Here is a 24,790-nt window from a genome sequence, read left to right on the forward strand (position 1 = left end):
AGCAGAAATTATACAATGATTTTTTAAAAGTTCTATGCATATTGGAATTATTTTCTAGGAATTTCCTGTTCTTGAAAATTTCATACAGGATTAAAGAAATTTGTACACATAACTGGAGTTCAATGTTTATGTTGAACAACTTTTAAATTTACAATTCCATTTACAATGAAATTATCCAGTTGCCTGCAATTCCTGCACTAGAAACTAAAGCAACAGTTGATTTACCTCCTTCACACGAACCACCTTTCAAGATCCTCCAAAACAGTTTGAAAAGGAGCATGAAGGATGGGGCATCTGGGGAAGGAATTTCCACTGTTTTCCTTCAACATCTGTTGCTGCAGAAAGACTCCATACACACAAAACTCACATCAAGAGCAACAATCAGTGCTTTGGCAATCACCTTGCCAGACAATATTAAGAGCAGACATATCAATGTGCTTGCAAGTTCCACATTTATTTTTTTATTTAAATTATTTTGGTAATCTCCCTGTGTATTTTCTTTGCTTTGTGGGATGATATTAACAGGTGGATGCAGAACCCATGACATTCTCAAATGTATGCCAAAAGGGACAACACTTGCATTCCTGCAATTATTTCTATGGAGATTTTTTTTCTTCTAGCACTGTGAATATGCTACACTGAGTCTTTTATCTTTACAGAGCTGGTGACACTGTATCAGGACATTTTTTCAAGGAGGTCCAAACTCACGTTTCTCATAATAACAAGCCAGCAGGGCTATAGAAAACTACATTAAAAAATTTCACCAAAAAAAGGCTCCTACAAGCACAGGACATGTTACATGAGTGTATAAATTAGCTCTTTATGGTGCAAGAGCAACACTAATTTCCTAGAGCGCATTTATTCCCCAGCAATGTCCCAGCAGGGAAAAGGAACGTGTGCCCCAAGTACATTTTCCAGCCCTTGGCACTGCCATGTCCTCCACCAGCAAAACCAAGTCAACAGACTTTAATTAAGCTTCAAAAATAACATCATTTGCTTTCCCAAAAAATACCCGTCTCTTAGTTAATATGGGAGCAAAATTCCCATAAACACGTATGTGTCTCATGTGTAAACACAATAGTTTCATTTATGCTGCACTCCCAATTGTAATTCTACATGAGACACAAACAGAAAAACTCAAAAACTCTCTATATCATTCTAAAGACACATCTGTCCTCCTGTCCTTCAATGACCAGAACAGCATGGACAGATGTTGGATAAAAGCTTAGTTATTCTAGGCCTACAAAGTTTGATGAACATCACATACCCATCAGCTGGGCATATCCTTCCCCCAGAACAACTCCAAAGAAGGAATGAACTTGCTTATTAATCAATAAAGAAGAAAACCTTCAACATAAAATGTGAGGAAGCCTAGTTCCAGTTTATTCAGGGACTTCTCCACCGACTACTTTTAGCTTAGGATGTTGTAATGGCACTTTGCCTTAGGTAGGCAGGGATCAATCAGAAGATCTTCCCTGGCAGTGGAGTAAAGATACCAGAGCAGCCAGGAAGCAGAAAAGCCAATTAATAGTGCTGTCCTTTTAACTTCAAAATACCTTGATTAATTATTAATGCTGGTTTTAATTCCATGAATAATGTTCGGATCTTCAGCTAGAAGCTGAATGAGTATCGATTCATCTGAAAAGCAGAAAAATCAAACCTCATTGCCCCAGCTGTGAAAAAATTTACTCCTGATGCCTACCCTTAACAGCTTCAGCATTCACATACAGAGGTGAAATGCAGATACAAGCAAAAATGTTAGAAAACATTCCCAGCTGCGATTGCTCAGTCTCCCATTCCCAAAGCAAGCCCAGTTCTTACTTTGTAACTTTGCAAAGCACTGCCTGTTCATCCCCACTGAACGCCTGTCTGACTTCCCATGGATCTGCAAGGTGCCAGCCAGTGTGGTTTTTGTATCCAGTCCGTGTAGTTTTATTTGTGGTAGCAGGCACAACATAAAAATGAGACAGGGCTGCCAAGGCACACATGGGCACACTGAGACTTCCCATTTTGGGCTTGCAATAACATAGCACAGACTGCTTTACCCTGCACGTAGCTGCTCAGAGCTCAGCAAAATGTTCAGACAAGCAGACATCCCACACACCCCACAACTTCTCCCTCATCTGCTATAATGCAAACCCAGCAGGAACAATGACAGCAAATCTCATGTCATTTCTGCATCACTCAGGCTTCCCTGCATTCAGTAAGTTCAGGATCCAAGTTCACAGAGTTTGCATTGCTGCACCAGCCAATAAAGGACACAGAATCGTGGAATCATGGAATGGTTTGGAAGGCACCTTGAAGATGATGCAAATCCAACACCTTTCCCTGGTTGCTCAAATCACCATCCAACCTGGTCTTGAACCCCTCCAGGGATGGGGCATCCCACAGCTTCCCTGGACAAGCTGTGCCAGGGCCTCACATCTCTCATAGTAAGGAATTTCTAGGATGAAGTCCTACCTCCAGCAGGGACTGGGACACTGCTGGTAACCTGCTGCCTCTTGCTTTTTCATACATGGAGAGAAGGAAGAAACTATGCCAAAGCCAAAAATAATTGTGTGCATCAACCCTCAAAATTGCTGAGGTTCATTTTTTTCATAACTTCACAAGCCACTGTTTCAGGCTCAATGTAAACATGGAAAATTTGAGTCTCAAGACAGTGGCCCTTCAGATGACAAAATTACGGGTAGGAACCAAAAGTTCTTTTGTGAGTCTGTCTAAGAATGGATGCAATCAACACAAATATAATCTCATCTATAAACATTTAGTACCCAAAATTCTTTCTTCACCACTTGTTCCCATTGTCCTTTTTCAGCAGCTGATTTTCTTTCCTGTGTCATGACTGAGTCACCATCCCTGGAGGTATTTGAAAGACGTGGCACTGAGGGACATGGATTAACGGTGGACTTGGCAGTGCTGGGTTAATGGCTGGCCTTGATGACCTCAAAGGTCCTTTAAACCTAAACAATTCTATGATTACTGAGTTCCCCACCTTAAAATGAAGCAAAGAACACATTCATCTACAACTCAAGAAATGACAGTTTGTCTGAGTCAACCTGCAGCCAAATTGAAAGCTGTTTGGTGCTTTGCAGGTATCTTGTTAAAATTTCATCAGCTCAAACACTCTAGATGGATCTGATTTGGGTTTGCTTTTTTCTAAGGATATGTACTTGCTTTTCAATATTTAAGAAACCCTGTCCTCTTAACTCCCCACATTACAATGGCCTAGATAAGGTACAGTTTTATTTCAGTGTTTTAATGAAAACCAAACCCAACAGAAACCCCACCCCCAGCTCCCTCATTAAGGGCCTGATCCAACTCCCATTAACGTCAAGAGATGATCTGCCACTGACGCACTCAAGCACTGGCTTAGATCCCTAGGTCATCAAAATTCAATTTCATCTACCAGTTATGTTATAGAAGCCAGAGGAAACATGAAGGATGACTGAAAATCGAGCTAGAGTTGATTGTAGCTGTAGCTGTCACCAGCACCCTCCTATTTTAAACATCTGCAGGCTGTGCAGCCCATGTTGGGAGCAGCAATGCGTGCACACACGCACACATATATGGACACTGAGTCATTTGCAAGAACAGACAGTATAACCCACAGTTCTGAAACTCAATTAGGAAAATACCAGTTGGAACTAATAAGAGCCACATTTTGTTATAAAATCTAAGCTTTGCTGAACAAAAACTAATTTAAGGAACGGATGACATCAGAAATACTGAAGCTAAGTCTAGTGAATTGTATTTCAACCCAGGCATTCAGATACTCTTCATAAAGAAAAAGATTGTGCTTTGCATTGGCAACCAAATATCAGAGGTACGAGGTCTCCTCCCAAGAATTATTAAGAATTGAACAATGCAACAACATTTTTAATGACTCATACTGTGTCTATAGACTGAGTATCATAGGATTCAATTTTCAACCAGCATTAGTAACATCTGAGGTCTAAAGTACTCAAAAAAATTGAGCTGGCAGAGAAAACAACTTACAGCTATCTGTGCCACCAAAACCACTGGGTACATTGAATTAAAGGAAAACACTTTCATTCATAAAGCAAGGTAACAAGAGCTAGGTCTCTTTCAGTGCAGATAAAGTAGAACAAGAATTAATTGAAAATAAATTTGTTATATATTCTTGTATTGACTTGGAAACAAGAGCATGAACCAAAAATCTTAAAAAAGGAAGCCATATGATCATGTAGAATCCCACTGCTTCAGCTAAGAAGAGAAAAGAGAAAAAGGGAGAGGGAAAGGAAATGATCTTCCCGCAGTTAAGATCTCTGAATTGGGCTGTGTTTTGCAGTCCCTCTGGCTTCTCTCCTATTTCCATCCACTCTGCCAGGAAACTGCTGAAGCTCCACAAAGCTGTTACAGAGACAGGACATTCCCAGACTGCCATTGTGCCATTTGGTGGAGTACTTGCTAATTTTAGATTAGAGGAGGAACACACTGGGACAATTAGCCAAGAGCCACTCCTGATTCTTGCTCCAACCCATCCTCAGACAAAATCACACCCAAACAACAAGACTGACAGCAACCCTTCTAACACAAACAAAAAACAGAGGCAAAGGAGGATTCACCATGGTTTTTTTTTTTGGCAGAATGCATCTTTTGGGGAACATGTGCCTTTCAATCTCAAAAGCAAGCACTGGAAATGGAAACCCTTTCCCCCTCACACAAATAGCGCACCTGGGATTTCAAACCAGGGACTGTTTAAGGGCAGAGGGCAGGGAAGATGGCCAGGGAACTCCCCAAAGAGTGCATGCCACAAGAGATTATTTAGTTGCAGAGATAATAATATTTGACATGATATAGTTTGATAAAACTCAAAAACACCTCCAGGCTGAAGGGCAAGAGTTCTTCCACCTGTCCTTCCCCACTGCATCATCCCGAGGGACACGAGTACAGGAAGGAACAGACTGATCCCCTGGAGATAGGGAAGGGAACCCATAAATAAATATATACAAACATCATACCTTTAACAACACAACATCTACAGTCCTGTCCACCTTGGAAATGTCGCACAGGCTGTATCGCCTCTTGTGGCGTTCGTACATTTTGTCCAAAGAGCTGGGAGCAGAGGAGCAGAGCCCACCATGAACCCTGGGCTCACCAAGAGTCCCAGACCTCTCACATCCGTGTTCAGAGGAGTCCCCGTGTCTCAGCACACCAGCCTGCCCGAGCTTCTTAACAGGAAAATGAAAATCCCAGCGCTGTGCCTGGCTGATAAAGTCTTCTTGGAACAGATTTGCTTATACAGGCAATGCAGGAACTTATAGCAAACAAAAGATATTTGAAGACAGCTTTATACATATAGGATTATTTTTTTTGCGACTGCTAAGAATGGTACCAGCCTTCCTGTTACAGTAATAATAATAAAAAAATGTTTTCCAGACAACTTTGATATCCAAAAAGCACCAGAATGAAAATCCTGCCTGAAAAGAGAACAAAAGCCAGATGTGTGCAGTAGGAATACTGACACTCCAAGTAGAAATGCAGAAGGTAGGCTCAGCCACGATGGGTCTAATTCAGGAAGAAAACAAAAACAAACCAAAAAACCAATCTCCGTATCCAATGCAAATACTGTCACCAAAGCGTTTCGTTTTTCACGCCCTCATGCACTGAAAGAAACAACAATGAAAAAGTACTTTCCTCCTTCCGAGTCAGTTGACTGTTCACCGGGCAAGACGGCTTGGGTTTGAGTTAAGTTTAAATTTCTAATGACAGCACTGGGCAAAAGGAAAGAAAATAATGAAATAAAGCCACTCCCTCCTGATTTGGGCTGGGACGTCACTGCTTGCCTTTTTAGTCCTGCACCAGTGTTCTTCAGGCTTTCAAATTTACTTTGCAGTTGTGGGAGCATGATTCACAGAGAGGAAAAAAAAAAAAAAGAGGAGGGAGCGGGGGAAGCAAAAGAAAAAGCAGCAGCTTTTCTTTGCCAGCCTCTTCCACCTCTGGCTGCAGGCGCTTGGTCTGCTTGCTCGGTCCAAAACGAGACTGAGAGCAAAGGGACGTGTTTTTCAAGAGGTAAAAAGACTCTTCCCTCTCCCCCAGGCCAGGTGAATGAAAGACAGTTTCAAGGTTAATGCTTTCCTAAACCAGGAACGGAAACTTATGATTTAATCAGCGCACATGGGAAAAAAAAAAAAAGAAAAAAAAAGGAAATCAGCCATTTACTTTTTCTTGGTTTGTTTGCAACACAGAGCAAAGACCTCAGCAACTAGTTGTCCAGAAAATATAATCTTCTAGCCTGAAAGACAGCACTTTTTTTCCTGGGGGGAGAAAAAAAACCAAACCCCTAAAGTTTTTTGTCTTTCTAATGCCGGGGCCAGCGAGAGTCTCTCTGCTCTCAATAGCTCATTCACATCAGCTGGGCCCTGCATGCTCACTGCCACATGGTTTCCTGTTTTCAAACTGCCCCCTTGCAGCCCCCTCCGCTTTCCACCCCACCCTGACCTCTCCAGGGATGAAATCTTTCCATACTTCCCTGGCTTTAGACATTCTCTCATTCACCGATTCAAAAGGGAATGGGGGCGGTTTAAAACGCAAGGGAAAAAAAAGAGAGAAGAAAAGGGGAAGCGAAGTTTTCAGAGACTGGGAATTTGTAGCGACCAGAACTTAACTTGCTGCTTTGCTAGATGGAAGAGCTGAAAATGCAGCACTTTTTAATCCCCAGCTACAAAGCAGAAAACACAGAACTGGAAACAGCATTTATCAACCCGAGGTTTAACTGCTGACCTCCAACAGCCACCCTCGTCAGTGCCGGCAGAACTGGCCCACCTCCTGCTGCTGGGATTTGCTCCACTCCTGGAGCTTAGTTAGGGGGTTGTAGGTCTTTTCATCCAGTCCTGTAGGGTGGTCCTGGCTCCCTGGTTGTATAAAGAGATTTGTGGCCACCAGCTCAAACTCTGGCAAAGGTGACTCAAACCCTGCAGCCTACTGGAACGGATAAAACGCGAGTTCTCAGCATCTGAATGCAAGATGAGTCTTCCAAAGGAGATCTAAACCCATCTGCTTCAAGCAAGCCCTCCAGCTTCTCTCTTCCCAGGGCTACCCAGTCTTCTGACTGCCCGAACACACTGCACCACAGCCTGCCTGTGAGTAACACAGGAACTGACTCCCTTCCGTGCCTGTTCGGTAGAACACCCAAACCCAGGAGTTTACAGAACCACCACATACTACTGAGAGCTCCTGGATGTGCCATCCAAATCTGTACAGGCAGACTACACAAAAGCACAGCTACCCTACAGATTTAGCAGACTCAGTAACCAAGCAAAGGGCTTCTTCTCCTGAGAATGGATGACACAGAGGCCAGCCCTGACACAAAGGCTGGCCTTGGGCCTTGCACCTGAGTGTATCCTCAGGTGCTGGAGCAGGCTGGGACTCACAGCAGGTCAGCTCTCCTGGTGAGGGACACAGGTACACTCTTACCTAGTCAGTGCCAGGGTCTCCCCACACTTCCCTTATGCTCCAGTCTCTCCCTCACATCCCAAAGCTTCATCTCCACCACACCACCAGCTGAACTGAGGAGGATTCCTCTACAAGGCTGTCTTACAGCTACAATCCCTGGCTCAAGATCTCTGCCAATCACTCTGTTCTCTCCAACAATGAGCAGAGCTTCTGCTTTCAGTATTAGGACACACACAATGTGGTCGTACTTTGGGGACTTTCTGGAGCCACCAGTTTTCTCCACAAGTAATGAGTCCCAGCAGTCATGTGCCCATCAAGACAAGGAATCAGAAATGGCTGTGACAGCATTCCAGCCCTTCAAACACTACCATAAAAGGCAGGGATTTCCCCAAATCTAAATTTACAAGACAAGAACCCATAAACAAAGTACGTGAATTTAGTTCAGGTGTAGGAATTTGCAACAGTCACAGTGTCTTAATGATGCCTTAATGTTTCATTATGGAGCACCTTTTTCTTTAAACTGATATAGCAGATAGATTAGTTTTCAAATCAATTTAATTACAGCTGCTGGTATACCCAGCCAAGATTCATCCTAACAACAACTGCACAGCTCTGTTCAGAGACCCCATTTAAAGCATTTCACCTTTGATCCACAGAGCTCCTCTGGCAACCAGAAAGAGATGTCCAGCTGCAGGGCTGAAGGAATGCCCACCATGCAGAGGAGGTGAGCATCACTAACTGTGACCGTGCATCTTCCACAGAGATGCAAAATGGGTCCAACTTGCAGCTGCATCAACACCCACTCTTTTGTGGCTCACATTACCTCACCCTTCTTGCAGGTAAGGGAAAACGAGAAACATCTCCAGTCAAAGCAGATGGGAGACAAGCCGGGAAAGGTGCAGCTTTCAAAGCAGGAGGCCAATTTTCCTGAGCTATGCACAAGCATTTTGGGATGGCCAAAAGCCACAGGTAACCCAGTGGGGGCTTTCATGGTGCAGTAAGGAACAGAAAGCTCATGCGGAAGGTGCAGACAGGTGGAGAGAAGCAGCCAGGGAAGCTACCAGACCTACACCAGGATGTGTCCCAGGACTCGGTGCATGTCCTGTGAACCAAGATGATGACCTGCCTTACTCCTTAGTTAAGTGTCTAGATCTAGGAAAGGTTGTCAATTGATCTCCTCGACTCCCCTACACCTTCAGCCACAGAGGGAAAGAATCAACACACACCAAGAAAAAAATAACCCCTTCTTTCTCTTCTCTTCTTTTTAAATTTAAGCTTCCAAATCCCTAATTTGTTCCAAGAGTTCTTCCTGTAGTTATGTTCCTGACTCACAGCAAAGATCAGGGGACCAGTGACGACTACAGATATCCAAAGTGCATCTCATCTTGATTTCCAGACTTTGCTGTTGAAGGAAGGGGGGGAAGGGGGAATATAATATAAACAAGTAGAAGATAATGTGCCAGACACACTCTCCCTTGGGAGACTATCACCCTCTTCCCACATTAGGTGGGGCTTTTGCTGCATTGTTTCAGGCTAGAAATCTTGCCTTGCACACAGCCTGCAATCCACACAGGCACTGTCAGGCAGACACAGAACACGACTCAGCCCGGACGGAGCAGAACAAAAGCTTCCAGTCTCTTTTGTCCAGCTATTTAGGCAGTCCTTGAATGCCATACAAGTGTTTCGACAGTATATAGCATTTATGCTCTGAAACACAATGAAACAGAAGATCAGAAAATATAGATAAAATTTGAAAAAACCTACACTAACAAGTAAAAAATTCTCTCTTTTTTTGGCGAGTTGCTCAAAATGGAGAGGAGATGCGAGCAGCAGCCCTGGCCACCGGCTGCTGATGCGACAGTTCTGGGCTCCTTATTGAAAACATCTGGAAGCTCTGAGCCACTTTGTGCAGCCAGGAGTTTGAAACTATCCAATCATTTCATATCCAAACCCAAGTCCAGCGCTGCGGATTTCAAGGGAAGGAAAAGAGGGGGAAGAAAAAAAAGAACAACCGCACTTGATCACGCCATATGATCTGTAACTCATCCAGATAAAACTCCTCCTCCTCCTCCACCCGCTAACAGACCTCTTAATGACAAGGAAATCATGGTTATCCTGAAACAGACTGAACTATTGTTATCTGTTTCAAATTACTTTTGCCATATCGTTATGAAACACTGCAATGATGCAATCTGGAGAAATACTCAGGCGCATTAACTTTTTAAACCACGACTCTGATAGGAACGAATGGAGCAGCAGATGAAAGGAAAAAAATCTCCTGTTTTAAGCAAGGCAAAACGCACTTCTGGGCACTAAAACGAGGTGATAATAAATTCATCAGACAATAAGAGAGAAGAATTACAATTTCAATTGTTCTTTTCTTAAAAGAAAGCAGCTTATTGGGAAGGCTTTTTAAAATTTCTGGCTCTTGCAAGGATAGACAAAACAAATTGCTTTTTTCCTAAAACTAAATAAGGCAGAGGAAATCTGTACTCTAATGCTGCAAAGCCTGTAAGAGCAGCACGTCTAGTCTGGAGAGGAGAGCACATCCATGCTGTCTGCTGGGAGGGAGGTCAGCGCCCACGTGAGACCAGACCACGACGGACACTTAAATGTGGATTCTGAAGCAGACCAGGCTGCTGTTGACCACAGCAAGCACACACACCACACACCTTGGTCAAGAGCCCTGGATATCTCATGGCATTTCTCATGTTTGCAGGAGCACTGCAACACTGAGAGGAGTTTTGTGGCTGACCCAGTCCCACTGTGCCTGTCCATCTGCATATCCCTGTGGGGTGGTGGCACTTTTGTCCTGAGCTGCATCCCTCAGGCCATGGCACAATCCACCAGTGTTCCACCAAGGTACAAGTGGTTCCAAAAGGCTGGCTGTGATTTTGAATTCCCCTGTGAGGTAGGGCATGGAAAGAAAAGAAGTCACAGAGAGGGACACGAACAGTCCCCCGCCACCTGTGGCAAATCCATGCTACTCCAAGGGGGAAGGTCAGTGATGCAGCAACAAACCTTCACAATCCTGGTTCTAAAACACCTCCATATTCATCAGTTTGATTTAATCCTTGGGAAAAATCATCCACAGTACCAACACAAGTTTTATTCTCCAGCCTGGGACTCTCCCAAAACTTCCCTATTTAAATCATATATTCACACCAACGTCTGGAGAGAGGCATTTCCTCACGGAGCAATGCTTTGGGACAACACGACTGGGCTGAATTTAACATCAAACAATCCATGTCCAGCTGCAGCCTGTGTTTGAGCTCAGACAGAACCAGACAGAAACAGCTAAAGAGCCACGAGGGAATGAGGAGGGCTTGGAAAGCTGTCAGACATGGATACATGGAGCACGTGTTTTGAGAAAATACAAAAACACCTTGAGAGACCTTCAGCCACTTCCAGACCTTCCCTTTTTCTAATATTTCTCAGAGACTCAGTGTACATTTTTCAGGAATTTCTATTGTCCAAATAACCTTTAGAAAAATGCTGAAGCTTTGGTCAGCCACAGAGCATGCCTGAACATCCTTCCAGAGGAAGTCAACTGCCCATCTTACAGCTCCCAAATGGCTACAGGAGAAACACAACCCACTCAAGAGATTAGCAACCCCTCAGCTGACTCTACATCACTTTGCAAGATCTGCTTCTTCCTCTACCAAAAATAACTGCAGTTGGGATGTCTAGCTGGCTGAAGTGCTGTGGGATCTTGGACCAGCCCACAGATATTTATTTAGCGTGCTATGGGAGTTGAGAGAAATACTTCTGCTGTCAAGCACTGGACATATTGCTTTGCTCTGTGAGTTTCAACACCCTGAAAATAGGGAAGGGAAAACATGAGTGGATAAAGCAGGAACAGTCCCAAAAGAGGCTGTCAAGGAGCACCTGAGCTATGAACTGCAGTAACAAATCAGCTGCATGTCCCCTGTGTCCTCCTGTCAGTGGGACCTGTGCTCAGGCTCTTCCCACCAGGGCACAGGGTCTAACGACTTAGAGATTGGGTCAAACACCAAAAAAATGGGGACTTTTGTAAAGAATAACACAATTTGCAACCAAAACAAGTGGATGGAGGATAATGCTTTGATTTCACAGCTGGCACAGCCCAGCCTGGAGCTGCTGCTGAAGAAATAACGCTCACTTCTCTGATCTCATCCAACACTAAAGTTGGTCACAATAGATTTGCTTATGTTTTCCTTCCTGGTTTTCAGTTGCTGTCAATAAACATGTAAATTTTACATGCACATAAGGAGTGGTAACATTCACTAATTACTGTGATTCTCCTATAAAGGAAGGATTACAATTTTGGGGATCTGGAAATATAATGACATAAATAAAAGTATTTAAAATAGCAAATTGCATTTATAGGAGCTTTCAAACCACTGTAAACATTATACAAGTCATTTGAAATTTGTTTGCACAGACCATCCCTCAAAAACCCGAAGGCCTGCTCAAGCCCAATCAAGCGATGTCTAAGAATTTCTCCTACAGAGGAGTTAAGGAAGAGATCATTGTATTTGTCTCAAATGCAAGAAAAAGGGGATGTTTCATGATCTATAAAGCTTACAAATTCAAAAATCAAAGGAGTTTTTAATTTTATGTAATGCATAATAAAAACGCATATTCTGACATGATTGGGATACATACAGGACACAAGAAAGTATTGATTTATACAACTAAAATCACATGTTCTGTTCCCCCCTAACAACACATTCTAGAAAGACTGAATCTCTACAGTTCAAGATATGAGGTCAAAAATTAGTTCAAGTTTTTGTGCAGGAAAACAAAGCACTTCACATTTCCAGAGTGCAGAAAACATCGCTGTGCTCTGAAATGATCCCCACTGCTGTGGGCAGGGCACAGGAGCAGGCAGACATCCTGAGCCACTCCAGGATGCCTCAGCATAACACGAGATCAGTGCCATGAACTGTCTGGTGGATGGTTCTAGCTGATGAATTATGTCTTTAGCTACAAACAGAGACAGGGTAGCAGATTATGTAGATGAATTGGCGGATAAAGCCCAACAAAAATGACGCATGGCATGAGTGAGTGAAATTAATGGACAATATAAAAATGACACATCTTGAACTGAGGAAATTATTCAACTTTTACCATTCTTTCATGCCTACAGTTTAAGGCACTGTAATCTAACTGAAAAACAGAGACAGGTCATTCAAATGAATAAATCATGCCAGAAAATGATTCAGTTTCCCTTCTTTTTTTTTTTCCCCTTTTTAACTGAAGTCCCTAGGACTCAGCCCTTCGGAAGCCCACACGGCCCAGTGTATTGTCCTGGCCAGGCACTCTGTCAAAAGGGAAAAAGTTATCTTTTCTTTCATCTTGTAATTGAAAATCTGGGAGGGGAAGCACTGGGAAAGCAGACCACTGTACAAAGGCACCCATCATATTCCCAGGTCAGCTTTTTTCTTGGCTGCTAATGAAGGCAGTGGATTGAGGACACTGTGGCATTTGTTTTGCCCTTCCAATTTTTCTGTTTGCTTTGTGGGAAGGAGGACCTCAGTCCCCATGGGTAACTGAGATGCTGAGAGCAGCCAAGCCTGTCTCCCATCAGTAACAGCCACTACAGATCACCCTCCTTCCTACACCCGCATCCAACCAATATTTTCGTGCCCTCTCTCCATGCATTTGGAAACCTGAAATGAAATCCAATGCAAACTTTGAGAAGAGGCATTTGGAATCCAGCTCCTGCCTGGGAGGTCTGCTTTAGGACCACATGAGTATTCCTTTGCTCACTGTTTTATCCGTTTCCCTGGTAGTCCTCTGTAAAGAATATTAAACAAACATGTCTTTACAGCTCAAGAGCCCAGAAGAGAATGTTGACCCTGTGGAAAAAACCCTGGTTTTATCCATTTTTACCCCACTTTCATCCCTCTGGACTAAGGATGTATACACAAGGGTAAGGATTTGTAGGTCCACAAAGCCATCGTTAAGGACTGCTGCATCAATCCAGGCTGAGTATGTTCTCCCCTATAGCCTGATTTTAGAAAGTATTTTTAAGGAATTTCAGGGCATAAAACATGTATAATTACAGCCAGATACGTGGAAGCATCACCATTAGTAAGGAATTTTCTCAACAGTTGATGCTGCTCCAGAAAAAGAATAAAATATTTATTCTAAGGTTATAAACTAACATATCCTACACTTCTTTTTTCAAAGATCCCTCTGCAGTAACATTTGTTGTTGCAAGGTTAAATCCTAACTGGAATAATGGGTCCCAAGCCCTGCTCCTGTGCCTCTCCACTCAGTTAAAGCTAGGGAATGTCCCTGCAAACATGGAGAATGTCAGGCCAATACAGGTGCTTTAGGAAAGTCTGAGTTGCTGAGTTTTTGTGCTAACCTCTCTCATTCCCCACCTGCCAGAGATGATGCATTTCCATATCTTTAACAGCTTTTTTTTTTCAATAGATAAATGCATTTAAGACAATGGATGATGATAAATGGCACCAAAAATGTCAAAAAGCAGCAATTATTATATCCTGCAATTACCCTGAGTTATCCCTCTGATTTGGACTGTCCAGGAGCTGCAAATTGCTGTGCTGCAGATAAGGAAAATGGAGCATCTGAGATTTCTCGCCAGTGACTACAAGGAAAGGGCTGGTTTTGTTTTCTTAGGAAGAAAGAGGAAAATGTTCTGAAGCTTTCTCTTCAGGCTAAAATCCAAAACATTTACAAGACTCAAGAGCACAAAAGCTTGCAGATAACCAGCAGAACTGATGCCAGTTCCATCAAAGCAAACAACTAACAGCAACTGGGAGGAATGCAGATTATGTAGCATCCCTCCCTATTGAAAAAAAAAAATCTGTTATACAACAGTTAAATAATTTAACTACTCCAAGTTATTATTCCTCAGTTAGTCTTTTTTGGCTATCATGCAGCACTAACTAGTCTCTTCTGTTTCTGAAGTTTGCCTTTAGGAGGAAAAAAAAAAAAAGGCAACTTCAAAACATGCAAAATTAATGAAACCCATATGTGGGATACTGTCATTATTCCATGTTTATAAGAGGATCGGGTTTTGTTAAATGGGCTTACTTAATGCAGACGCATAAGCAAAAATACCCAGCAAAAGATCTGAAGGCTATTGAAAGCAAAATATTTTCACAATTTAAACTAAAAGCCACTATATATTTTGGTGCAACTTTGTTTATGGCTTCTCTGACAGATTATAAAGTTCTCCTAACCAGAGCACCATCTCCTAGATAAGATTTTACCTTTTTGACTTTCACCCTCATACTGTATTTAAGCTGGGCCAACCTAAAAATCAACGGCTTATGGAAACATCTGTTGATACAGGCACACAATTTTGACTTTTTTCAACAGCTGTTGAAAATGCTCTTTTTTGGCTAGGCCAGTTGGTAAGACTGGAAGAAAATAAAAGTTGGGCTCCTCTCCTGACTTTGGTCTCTCTTTAGTGGCTGCAGTCAGCACCTTGATCCCTCCCCTGCACTGGGAGTTTGGGGGGATAAAGGCTGAATGCTGCCCAGGTGTGGTCTTGCCCACCAAACTTAGACAAGAAATAAAGGAAATACATCTCACTAAATACTGACATAAAATACCCCCTGCTGTTGCTGCTTTCTGCCCCTACAAAGGACTAAAACACCCTCCACTGCCCATCTTCCTGGCTCCCATTTGCACCTCCAACAGCAATCCACAATAAACCCCAGGTTTGTCTTGCCTCCCCTCCTGCTATTTCACTGCTGGGATCCAGACATCTGCCAACATCCTTTGTAAAAGATAACACACAATATATTTTAAGAGTCAAGCTGCCACAAGATATTTGGTGCTTCAGACAGTGCTCCTTCCCAGACAGAGAACATGCACTGCTCACAGGAAGGCTTGCATAAAAACAAAATGTACTTTTCTTGTGAATCTAATGATTGCCTAACAAAAAAAAAAAAACCAAAACAACAAATTCAACCAAAATATCCTATTTTCAACATTTAATTCAGCTGCTAGTTGAAACAAGATGTTTCTATCTAAATTCTGTTTTCGTGAAGGAGAAGAAAACAACTTACAAAGCTTTTAAAGAGCTCCAGTCTTTTTCAGTGTACATTCAAACTGTCAAGAGCCAAAGAAAGCCAATACCCCACACACAGATTTTTTTTCTTTCCTCTTGCTCTTTTTAACAGAGAGGACTTGTTTAATCTTACCTTCAAACTTCTTATTTCCCTGCCATGCACTCCTAGAGTCTCTGTCAGTTGTGCCAAGGCTTGCCCAAAAGGACAGTCATAAAAAAACCCAGTTTGAACAGAAACTGCTTATCTAGAGGAGGGAGAGCCCCAGGTTCACAAGCAGAGGAGATATTTCAGCATTAAAGAATTCTCGGAGCTACTCCAAGACACAAATTTTTGTTGTCTGCTGCACTGCAAGGATTTTAAGCCCAGAAAAAAGCTATTTATTTAGTCTATATACATAGATTTATAACAAAGGCAGAGGATCCATCTACAGTCTTCTGGGTGCTTTTTGCATCGTTTATAGCATATGAAGTAAAACTCAGCTTCCTCAAAAACAGAAAAGAAGAAATAAACAAGGCTTGACAAGAAAAATCAAACACTGTCCCCCAGATATACAGCCATGAACTAAAAAAGCTTTTTGAGCTGCCTCTCGATGTCTCCTCAAAACACATTAAAACACAGAATTTGCAAAACGCCCTAAAACCCATTTCTGCCCACACTGCAGGGAGGAATTTCTCTCACCCCTTCCCTTTGTAAGACTCCAATCTTTACAGTCATGCCTCTCTTTGGTTGTCTACAGGTAGGAATACCAGGGCATGATGTAAGCAACCTTAATTCTCTTTAAAAGGTTCAAAAAGGTACATTACTGCCCTGTTTTAACCCTGGAGTGCAGGCATTTGAAGTTAAAACCTATCTACCTCCTCCTGGGCAAGCAGGTCAGTAAGCGTTTCCTCACCTTGTTATGGCCAGTGAGTTAAAAAAAGAAATAACAGTGGAACAAATTACCAAGGAATCCTTCTGTAATCTCAGCAGATTTTAACAGCCCATACCTCTCCATGCTTTTGGTAAGAATCAGTACAGTATTTTGGAAAGGCAGAAGAGACTTCGTACTCCTAAACACAAGATGATCTCAGATTGAAACCAAAGTTTCAGAGAACTGCACCTCCAGTCTTTGAAAATGCGTATTTTGGAAATATTCCTCCTAACTGCTTTCAGGCATTTAATATATCCAGCTGTGTTAAGAAACCAAGCAAAAGTTCAGTGTCAAGCAGTTCAGGATTATGTTGGCTTTTTTTTTTTTTTTTTTTTTTTGATTAATGGAGGTAAGCATAGTCTCAGACACAAGACAAACAAGTCACTTGATGCTAAGCAGACTCAGTACCAGAGCTCAGACTAATGAGTGAGCAGGGGCGAGGCATCACGTTCCTGCCTCTTATCTCAGCAGCTGGAAGGACACCACATGAGGAGGGAAGAGCACAGCTAGAGACAGGCAGAGCCAGCCCCCAGGTACTTGCAAACACTGTATTGGTGCTCCAGTAGGGAAGATGGAAATGCTCCAGGAGAGGGAGGCATGTGGTATTGGTAAAGATGCAGGTAAGAATATGCCCCCATAAAACTAAGTGCAAAAATAAGGAGAAACTACTATAAGTGGCTGTAATGATATCAGGGCAAAATCTTTAGGGAGAAGTAATATCTAACCAGGCTGAGGAAACCATAAGCCACCCATCAGACCTTCTGCAGATCTGAAAGGAGAGCAGCATAACTCAGGTTAAACACAGAATAGCAACAATTTCTCTGTTTCAAACTACACAAACAGAAGAGAAAGCAAACAAGGTAATCCAGAAATATTTGCTCTATTTTTTGGATTAGTCTCCTGGGCACAGCTACCGCCTTCATTTTCACCAAGTACATCACTGGCACTAAGATGATAAGCACAGCAAGTAAGAAGGGAGGGAGAAGTTAAGTTCACCACTGCTCAAGAGAAAATCAGAAAGTTTGCTACATCAAGTACATGTTTATTTAGACATAAATTTAATGTATAAGTGAAGCAAAAAGAGAAGTGGAAGAAGAACTTTATTATCTGCAAGAGACCAAGTGCAAAAGAAAGCCTAGTTTAGAATTTGCTCCCATCTGCTAATTCCTATACAGCTGATGAAGTATATTTTATTAAACCATTGCAAAACATTTTATGTTCTTGTTACAGTTTCCTTGCTGGGGTTATTCCAAAGCAGAAGTCCAAAACACAGACCACAGCAGTAAAAAACCAAAGTAGCAATGGAAAGGAGATACAGCAGCACGGAGAAGAAACTCTTATCCTTTGTGTCTACCTGGGGTCCCAAAAAAAAAGTCACTCTTGTCCATGCTTTGTACATGTCATTTGGAGACATCACCTCTTCTTTGGCATAATTTATGACTAAAGTCTTCTACCAAAATTCAGAAGTTTCCTATTCTTGAAAGTTTTAATTAATTATGATAGCAAGGACAGCTATGACTGCCCGCAGCCAAACACAACACACCAAGGCACTGCTCCGACCGTGGGGTTTTAATTCTGACCTGCAGCTGCCCCAGCTCAGCCAAACCCACTCCCTCCCAAACTTTTATTTTGGATATCACATTCTTGGACACGAAATCACACAGTCCTTCTGGGTAGACTATGGTATTTGAATCATCCACTGCAACATTAACCATTTATTCTTGTTTCACACCTCCAAGCTTAAAAACCTCCCCACCACCAGCAGCAGCCTGTCCTGTACAACTGCAAAGATGTCCCTGCCAGAGAACCATCAGTCTGCCCAGTGCAAGGATGCTGCATGAAGAGGCAAACATTTAGTTATCACCCAAGCTTTTATCTCATCTGATGTTTTAACAGCAGCTTGAGCCCAGAAACATCCTGCAACACAGCTGAGTCACCCCGGGCCAAACCAGGATGTGTACTTAACACCAGGCAGAAACAGACACTGAGCAGAAACAGCTGAGATGGTGCAGGAAAAAAAACAGGTTTCTACCTTTGCATGAAAATAATATAAGGGAGGGCAAACAACTTAAAATAGGTGGGAAAAGGCTGAGAACAATAACAAAAAGGGAAATCTGTGAAAGGGCCATGAGGTGACAGGCACTTTGATTCCATGTTTCTCTGGAAAAAGTTTAACAGTTCTTCTTATCTTCTTCCACTCATCATTCTTTTCATCCTTTGCTGGAAGTTAAAGTCAGAAATGCTATGCCTGGATATTGCTAGAGTCTGCTTCATCAGTGCCCAAGAGTTCCTGTTCATCTCTCCTGCCTGTCCCATGACTACTCACAAAAACCCAGAACAAATGTATGGGAATATAATTAAAAATCTATTTATTGCATTTATAAGGTTTGCCTCTATAGTGGTGTAAATTCCAATAAACAGCAAAAAAATGTAATGTACAGAAGAGCATGAACAGTGGCCTGTCTACACAGTAGGGGGCCAACTCTGGCTTGCAAAATATCAGAATGGAACTAGATAACTTCCTTCAGAAGAATAAAAACCCAGTGATCTGATACAGCAAAGTACCCATTTGTCACAATAATGCAGCCTCCATCAAAAGTCCACATTTGGTCTCCCATGTTCTCCCACGTTATCATCTTAGTTTTCTCTATATTTAGACCAGGAATTCAATGTGCAGTAACCATGTCTACTGTACAACAGTTACACCACAAAACTTTTAAGATATTTCAAACACAAATAAAAGAACCTATAGGATAAAGGAGATTGGGCCTTTCAGAAACAGCACAGTATTTTCCCTCATAACGTACAATATTCAATGCCAGCATTCCTATGCTAGACTATCAGTCTTAAATATCCACTATTTTATAGAAAGTATGGATCCATACTTTCACGACTGCATAAAAAAATGAATGTATCAAACCACTGGAAGAGAGCTCTAAACCCAAGATTTTCTATACTTAAAATCTGTTAGGTCTGTATTTTACAAACTTGTAAAATAACAGAGTCCTGATCCTAAAAAGGATCTGAAAGCTACTTTAATACACTGATGTAAATAATTTATGAGTGAAACCCTTTGTCTGAAGCAAGCTGTAAGTGAGCATTGCAGAACTGTATTTATTAAACAGTTGTCTTCAATCTAAACCATCTCAAAACTACAGCCAGAATATACAAACAACTCTGCCTTTGAGGCAACAACATCTGCAGATGAAACTGCAGGTAGATCTTGGTGATTTAAACAATGAGTGTGAAAAAACAGAGGGATAAACTTTGCTGCGACTGGGAGGCCGGCAGAGTCAGATGTTTCATCAGAGAAAATGAGGAAATGATGAAAAAACAGAGTATCAGGCAGCAATCTTTGCCTCTGAAGAACAGTGGCTGAAGGGGAAGGCGAAGGGGAGGAGAATTAACTCACCATCTCCAGAGATCAGCGGGGGCTGGCACAAGCCCCGTGGCCACGGTGGGGGCGGCGTGGGCACCTTCATCTGCCCCGAGCCAGACCTGGGAGCAGCATCCCTGCACTGAGCTGGGGATTTGGCTCTGTGTCCACGTTCCTGCCTCGCCCCTTAATATCCGTGAATCCTGTGACTGAGCTTGGAAACTACTGTCTTGAGCTGGGGATTATCAGCATTCTGGATAAAAAGGCATCGGAAATGCAGCACCCAGAGAAATTCAGCGCAGGACAAAAAAAAAAAAAAACCTGCCACAATAGTTGTATAAATGCCTCCAAGGCATGAGTAATGGTAAAGGCCAAACAAGAAGCTCAGCCTGGTTTGAATTTCTTTTTCTTTTCCTTCCCCCAGCTTTTATTCTCGCTCCCTGCAGCTTGTGTGGTGATGGCTAGAGCAGCCGGCGAAAGCTGGGGTGATGTGTCCTACACAGCCATGAATTCACTCAGGGCTGGCCAGCTGACACAATTTCCTCACAGAGCTCAAAGCCTCTGCTCTGAGCATCCGGGGCAGACACAGGATGCTGGTGGGTGTGAGAAAGGGCTTGGCAGATGACTAGCCCAAAGCCCTGACCCGATGGGTAAGTGTGTGTCAGCCTCCAGCATTAATGCCAGGCTCAGGGCAGGCTCCCTTTTGGCTCAGATTTTCCATGTTTACTGTAGTTACAGGACAACATTTACAAAGAGAGGGTTACACAAGTGATTTTAAAGAGGCAGGGTGAGAACACAGCCTATTGTTAAGGCTGCACTTTCCACCACCAGACCCAGCTTTGATTTGTTTGCAACACTTCAGTCACTTGCTATGAAATTGTCCAAGCTGTTGAGGAAATTCCTATGCTATTCTGCAGGCCCTTTGGAAAAAAGGGATTTGCAAACCCCATCCCATAGTATGTGCATGTGCACACCCATGCAGATGGAGAAAATGAATTTCAGTGCATACAGACAACCTGAATTTTGTCAGGTCCTCAGGGTGAGCAGTTTGTTAAAATAGTTAATTCCTAAGAAAATAAATTGGAGTCTGGAGAACTATAACAATCCCTTGTCTTGGGTCACCAGCAAGGTTCAGTAGTTTGGAACTGCACCAGACTCTGCTCCTCAGCACCATCCACAGGAGGTGAGTGACACTGTACACCTTGGCCAGAATTTTATCCATTTATCTGATGACTCCAAGGAAGAGAAGTATGAGAGATTACAATTCGGGGAAGGAAAAATCTCTGCGTTCTTCAGTAGGTGTACTGTCCATTTCAACACTCATCTCAGTGCCATGTGGGTCTATATTCTCTCCCATAGCCTCCTTCCCATTCCCTTCTTCCCACCCTCATCTCCAGCAGTCCTGCTGTCCCAGTGCCCTTCTTGTGCTCACCCTGCCAGACTCTGGCCAAGCAGCTCCTTGCTCTTCTCCTTGCTCAGCAAAGCACAAACATGGGGGCCTACAAACCAAAACCAACGGGCAGCAACAGCCCTGAGGCTTGGTCCTGACAGCATCAATGCTCTTATCTGCAACAACACCCAGGGAAGGAGGTTTCCTAGCCTCCCTAGGTGGTCTTGCAACAGTTTTATGATAGTAACAGGATGTTTTCACAACATCCAGCCTAAATCATCCTGGCAAATTAGCAAATCAGTAAATTAAACTGCCATGGAAATCTGTGACTTTAATAACCACTATTACATGTTGGCAGCCTGCTGGATTGCACAATGGTTTTCTTTTTGCTGCATCGAATAAATTTAGTTCTTTCAATCTCTTCTCACGTTTCTTAATCTCTTCTCATTGTTCCCTTCTGGACACTTTCCAAACTGCCTGTGTCTTCCTCTGAGCAGGACACCCCAAACTGGATTTGATGGCACTGATGATGGCTCCACAGTGCCACACATGAGTAAGTCATCTCCCCCACCTTATGGAGGACACTCCTTCAAATATAACTCCAAACAAGACTTGTCTCTCTTGCAATAGCTCTTGCAGTTGGTTCATTTGTAATCCACTACAAATCCTCAGTTTATTTTAACCTATCCCTCTCCAGCTTAAACCTGACTTGGTAAAAGTGCATTTTGCTTTCTCCTTTGCAAATGCAGCACTCACTGTCTGCTTTTATCTCTTATCTAGATGTGCTCTCCAATTTCATAAGGTCAGTCTGAACCCTGACCCTGTTCTCTCAAGTGCCTACAATCCCTCCTGACCTGATATCATTTGAGTGTTATAAACATACCTCCATCTTCCAAATCATGACTGAAAACACTGCAAGTTTCCCTCCAGGAAATGACCTTACTGATACATCAATTGTTACTGCACTACTTGGATCAGTGGAGGGATGTAAGTGCAAGAGTTTTCTAAGCTTCATTCTTGGCAATTTCTGAAAACACAAACATTAATACTGGTTCCTTTGGTAAAGATACGATGCATTCAATTCAATAGGAACTAACTAATACAGTTAATAAATGCAATGGGAAGGCTATTCCCAGTGAACTCTGTCCTGAGGTCAGCCAGCTACAACTTGTCAGTCACAGGCTCAGACAACCCAGCAGCACAACCCTATCCATCCTGCCACATGAAGACAAAGATTCAGCAAATAATGAATCACAACCAACTTCTGGGATCAACACAAGAGAAGCATATCAGGGTACAGCTCATTCTAAACTGCTGCTTTACTTTTATGACGCTGGAGCCACAGGCTCCATTTTAAATTATTTTAATATTGCAACATGCAGAAGCCAAACCAAATTTCTCATCAGAGTTAAAAATTATTCCATTTTAAAAACACTAAAGTCCTATTTTAATAGATCACATCAAGTGATTGTCCCAGCTCTACTCAAGATTCCCAAACTAAGCAGGAAGACAAGGACCAGGAGAATCTCCATGAGGATAAGCAACATGCAAGGAGCCTGGGAAGTTTGGATTACTGAGTTTTACAGCTGAACAAACTCTGAGAAAAAATTCTGGAAATTTAAGAAATAGGTAACTTAAAAACTCATTTTAATTGGAAAAAAACATTTTTCCATTATTTTCTCTTTAGTGCTTTTAACCCTATAGACCATTATTTTCCTAAACATTTTTTGATGGCAGCTTTTCCATGACATGTGCAAGAGTCTTCTGAAATGACTACGGGAGAAAGTGTGAGATCTCACCTCTGTAACACTGGCATCACAGATCCAGCTAATTCTAAAAATGATTCATAGTTTTTCATTCTTCAGAACCCAGCTAAGAAGAAAGAGTTTTCCCCCTTCTCTCACCAGAGTACTCAAGCTACTGCCCTTTAGCCTGATTGAACTACACAAGAAATTGCACTTTCTAAACTCCAAGACTGTTTTTTTAAAGTAGCCTGCGCTTATGAAAAGCAGTGTGCAAATTTCTCACCCATAAAATAGGAGTTAGCAATAATTCCCACGATCCAAAACTGCTGACAGCACCAGTGAGGCTGCAAAATACCTGCAGCTCCTGACCAGGGGCAAGCAACAACATTTCTATTTGCAGCAAGTTAAGAAAACCACCTTTACTAACCACAAAACGGCTCTATAATGAGAAGGCAATGAGCACCTGAAAGACTTCTGGCTACAAAAAGCAGCAGCACTAAATAAAGCAGAGTCAGGACGTGGCAGGAGAGGCACAAAGCGCGATGGTGGCTCTCACCGGCCGCCTCTGACCCAGCCCACATGTGTGAATTAAATTCTATTTATAAGCCTTCCACTCCTTTTTGGTTGGCGTTTTTTTGCCTTTTTTTTTTTTTTTTTTTTTAATGACCTTAATATAGTGCAGTTGTTATTTTGTTTCTGTTGAACGTAGCAACAGGAAACCCTGTCAGTCCTGCAGCAAACTTTCCATTCCCCTGGCACTCCCATTCCTGCCTCGGAAAAGCCAGATTTCTAAAGAGGTGTTTGACAGGGTGGGAGGGAGAGGAAGAAGAGGAGAAAGCACACACACAAAACTCAAAATGCCTATAAACCATGCAAAATGGAAGCTAAAATCAGTACTTTTTTTTTTTCTTTTCTCCTTGTTTGAAAGTAAAAGGCCATGTCCTAAATTGTGTTCTCTAAAGATTTCTTACTTCACTACCAGATTTGAAAGTATTGGTCAGGAAAATTATCTTTAATAAAGGGTCAGTAAAAAAAAAAAATAAATTCAGTAGCATCTTTCCACTCACTCACAGTAATGAAAGACTTCCATATCAGACAGCACAAATTTTGGCTTGGAAAGTTATTTTCTCTAGTCCCTTGCTAACTCACCAAGCAAACAGCTACAGAAATTAAGCCTTAACTTGTTAAAAACATAATAAACCTGATTTTATTACAAGCTTTGGCAAGACTGTTCTGCTGCTCAAAGAGCTTTACTGCATGATGAGCAAAGATTTTTGGAGCTCCACCCTGCAGTGTAAACTCATCCCAACAGCATTTTCTCTTTTAACAGCTTCATAATGGTAGGGGAAGACACAAACACAGCTGCTCAAAGGCAACGTGCTCCAACACAAGGCTGCCATCAATTTGCCATTTAAAAAATACTTTTTCAGGAACATGAAACCACACATAAAATACAGGAGCAAATACAAATCCATCTAGGAAAGGTAAGACCAAAAAAAACTACAGCTATTGAAAAAGCAGAATTTGTATTAGTAGTGCTTAAAATGAAAATTATGTTCATGTAAAGCTAAATATCAACCTTTTTTTTTTAATCACAGACAATCCTTAAATATGGCAAAGACCAAGTAATAAAATACAATACCAACACATTTCTGATTCCTGGCATGACCTTTTAATATTGTTTCACTGACATGAGGAAAATGGCATTTCCCCCACATTTGATCCCTATATGTCCTCCCATTATTCATTTTTCTTCCAGCTAAGGCACAAACACTCCCAGCCCATGATGTCTTTAGACCTTGCAGTCTGTGCACACACCAACATAAACCACAGCCAAACCTTTCTGCCAAAACCTGCCTGGAAACACAAAGCACCAGAAGGGATGGACAGACTCTCCAGGACCACCCTGGCAGCAGC

The 24,790-nt window shown here is 42.3% G+C and overlaps 1 protein-coding gene across 13 annotated transcripts in view; it reads right to left on the reverse strand.

Moving 5' to 3' along the window:
* The window catches only part of AKAP13 (A-kinase anchoring protein 13), a 209,474-nt gene that overhangs the window by 67,299 nt on the left and 117,385 nt on the right, over positions 1–24,790 (reverse strand). For 2 of the 13 annotated variants that reach the window (XM_059858570.1, XM_059858569.1), the window contains exon 1: positions 4,983–5,733. The exons of 9 other annotated variants lie outside the window; for them this stretch is intronic. In XM_059858570.1, coding sequence (XP_059714553.1) covers positions 4,983–5,063 — 81 coding nt within the window. In that variant the 5' untranslated portion in view covers positions 5,064–5,733. Of the gene's footprint in view, positions 1–4,982; positions 5,734–19,774; positions 19,794–24,790 lie in introns of those variants that run through there. 2 more of the 13 variants (XM_059858572.1, XM_059858573.1) reach the window with 2 other exon arrangements.

Source organism: Haemorhous mexicanus, chromosome 13, assembly GCF_027477595.1.
Source record: "Haemorhous mexicanus isolate bHaeMex1 chromosome 13, bHaeMex1.pri, whole genome shotgun sequence".
Classification (NCBI taxonomy): domain Eukaryota; kingdom Metazoa; phylum Chordata; class Aves; order Passeriformes; family Fringillidae; genus Haemorhous; species Haemorhous mexicanus.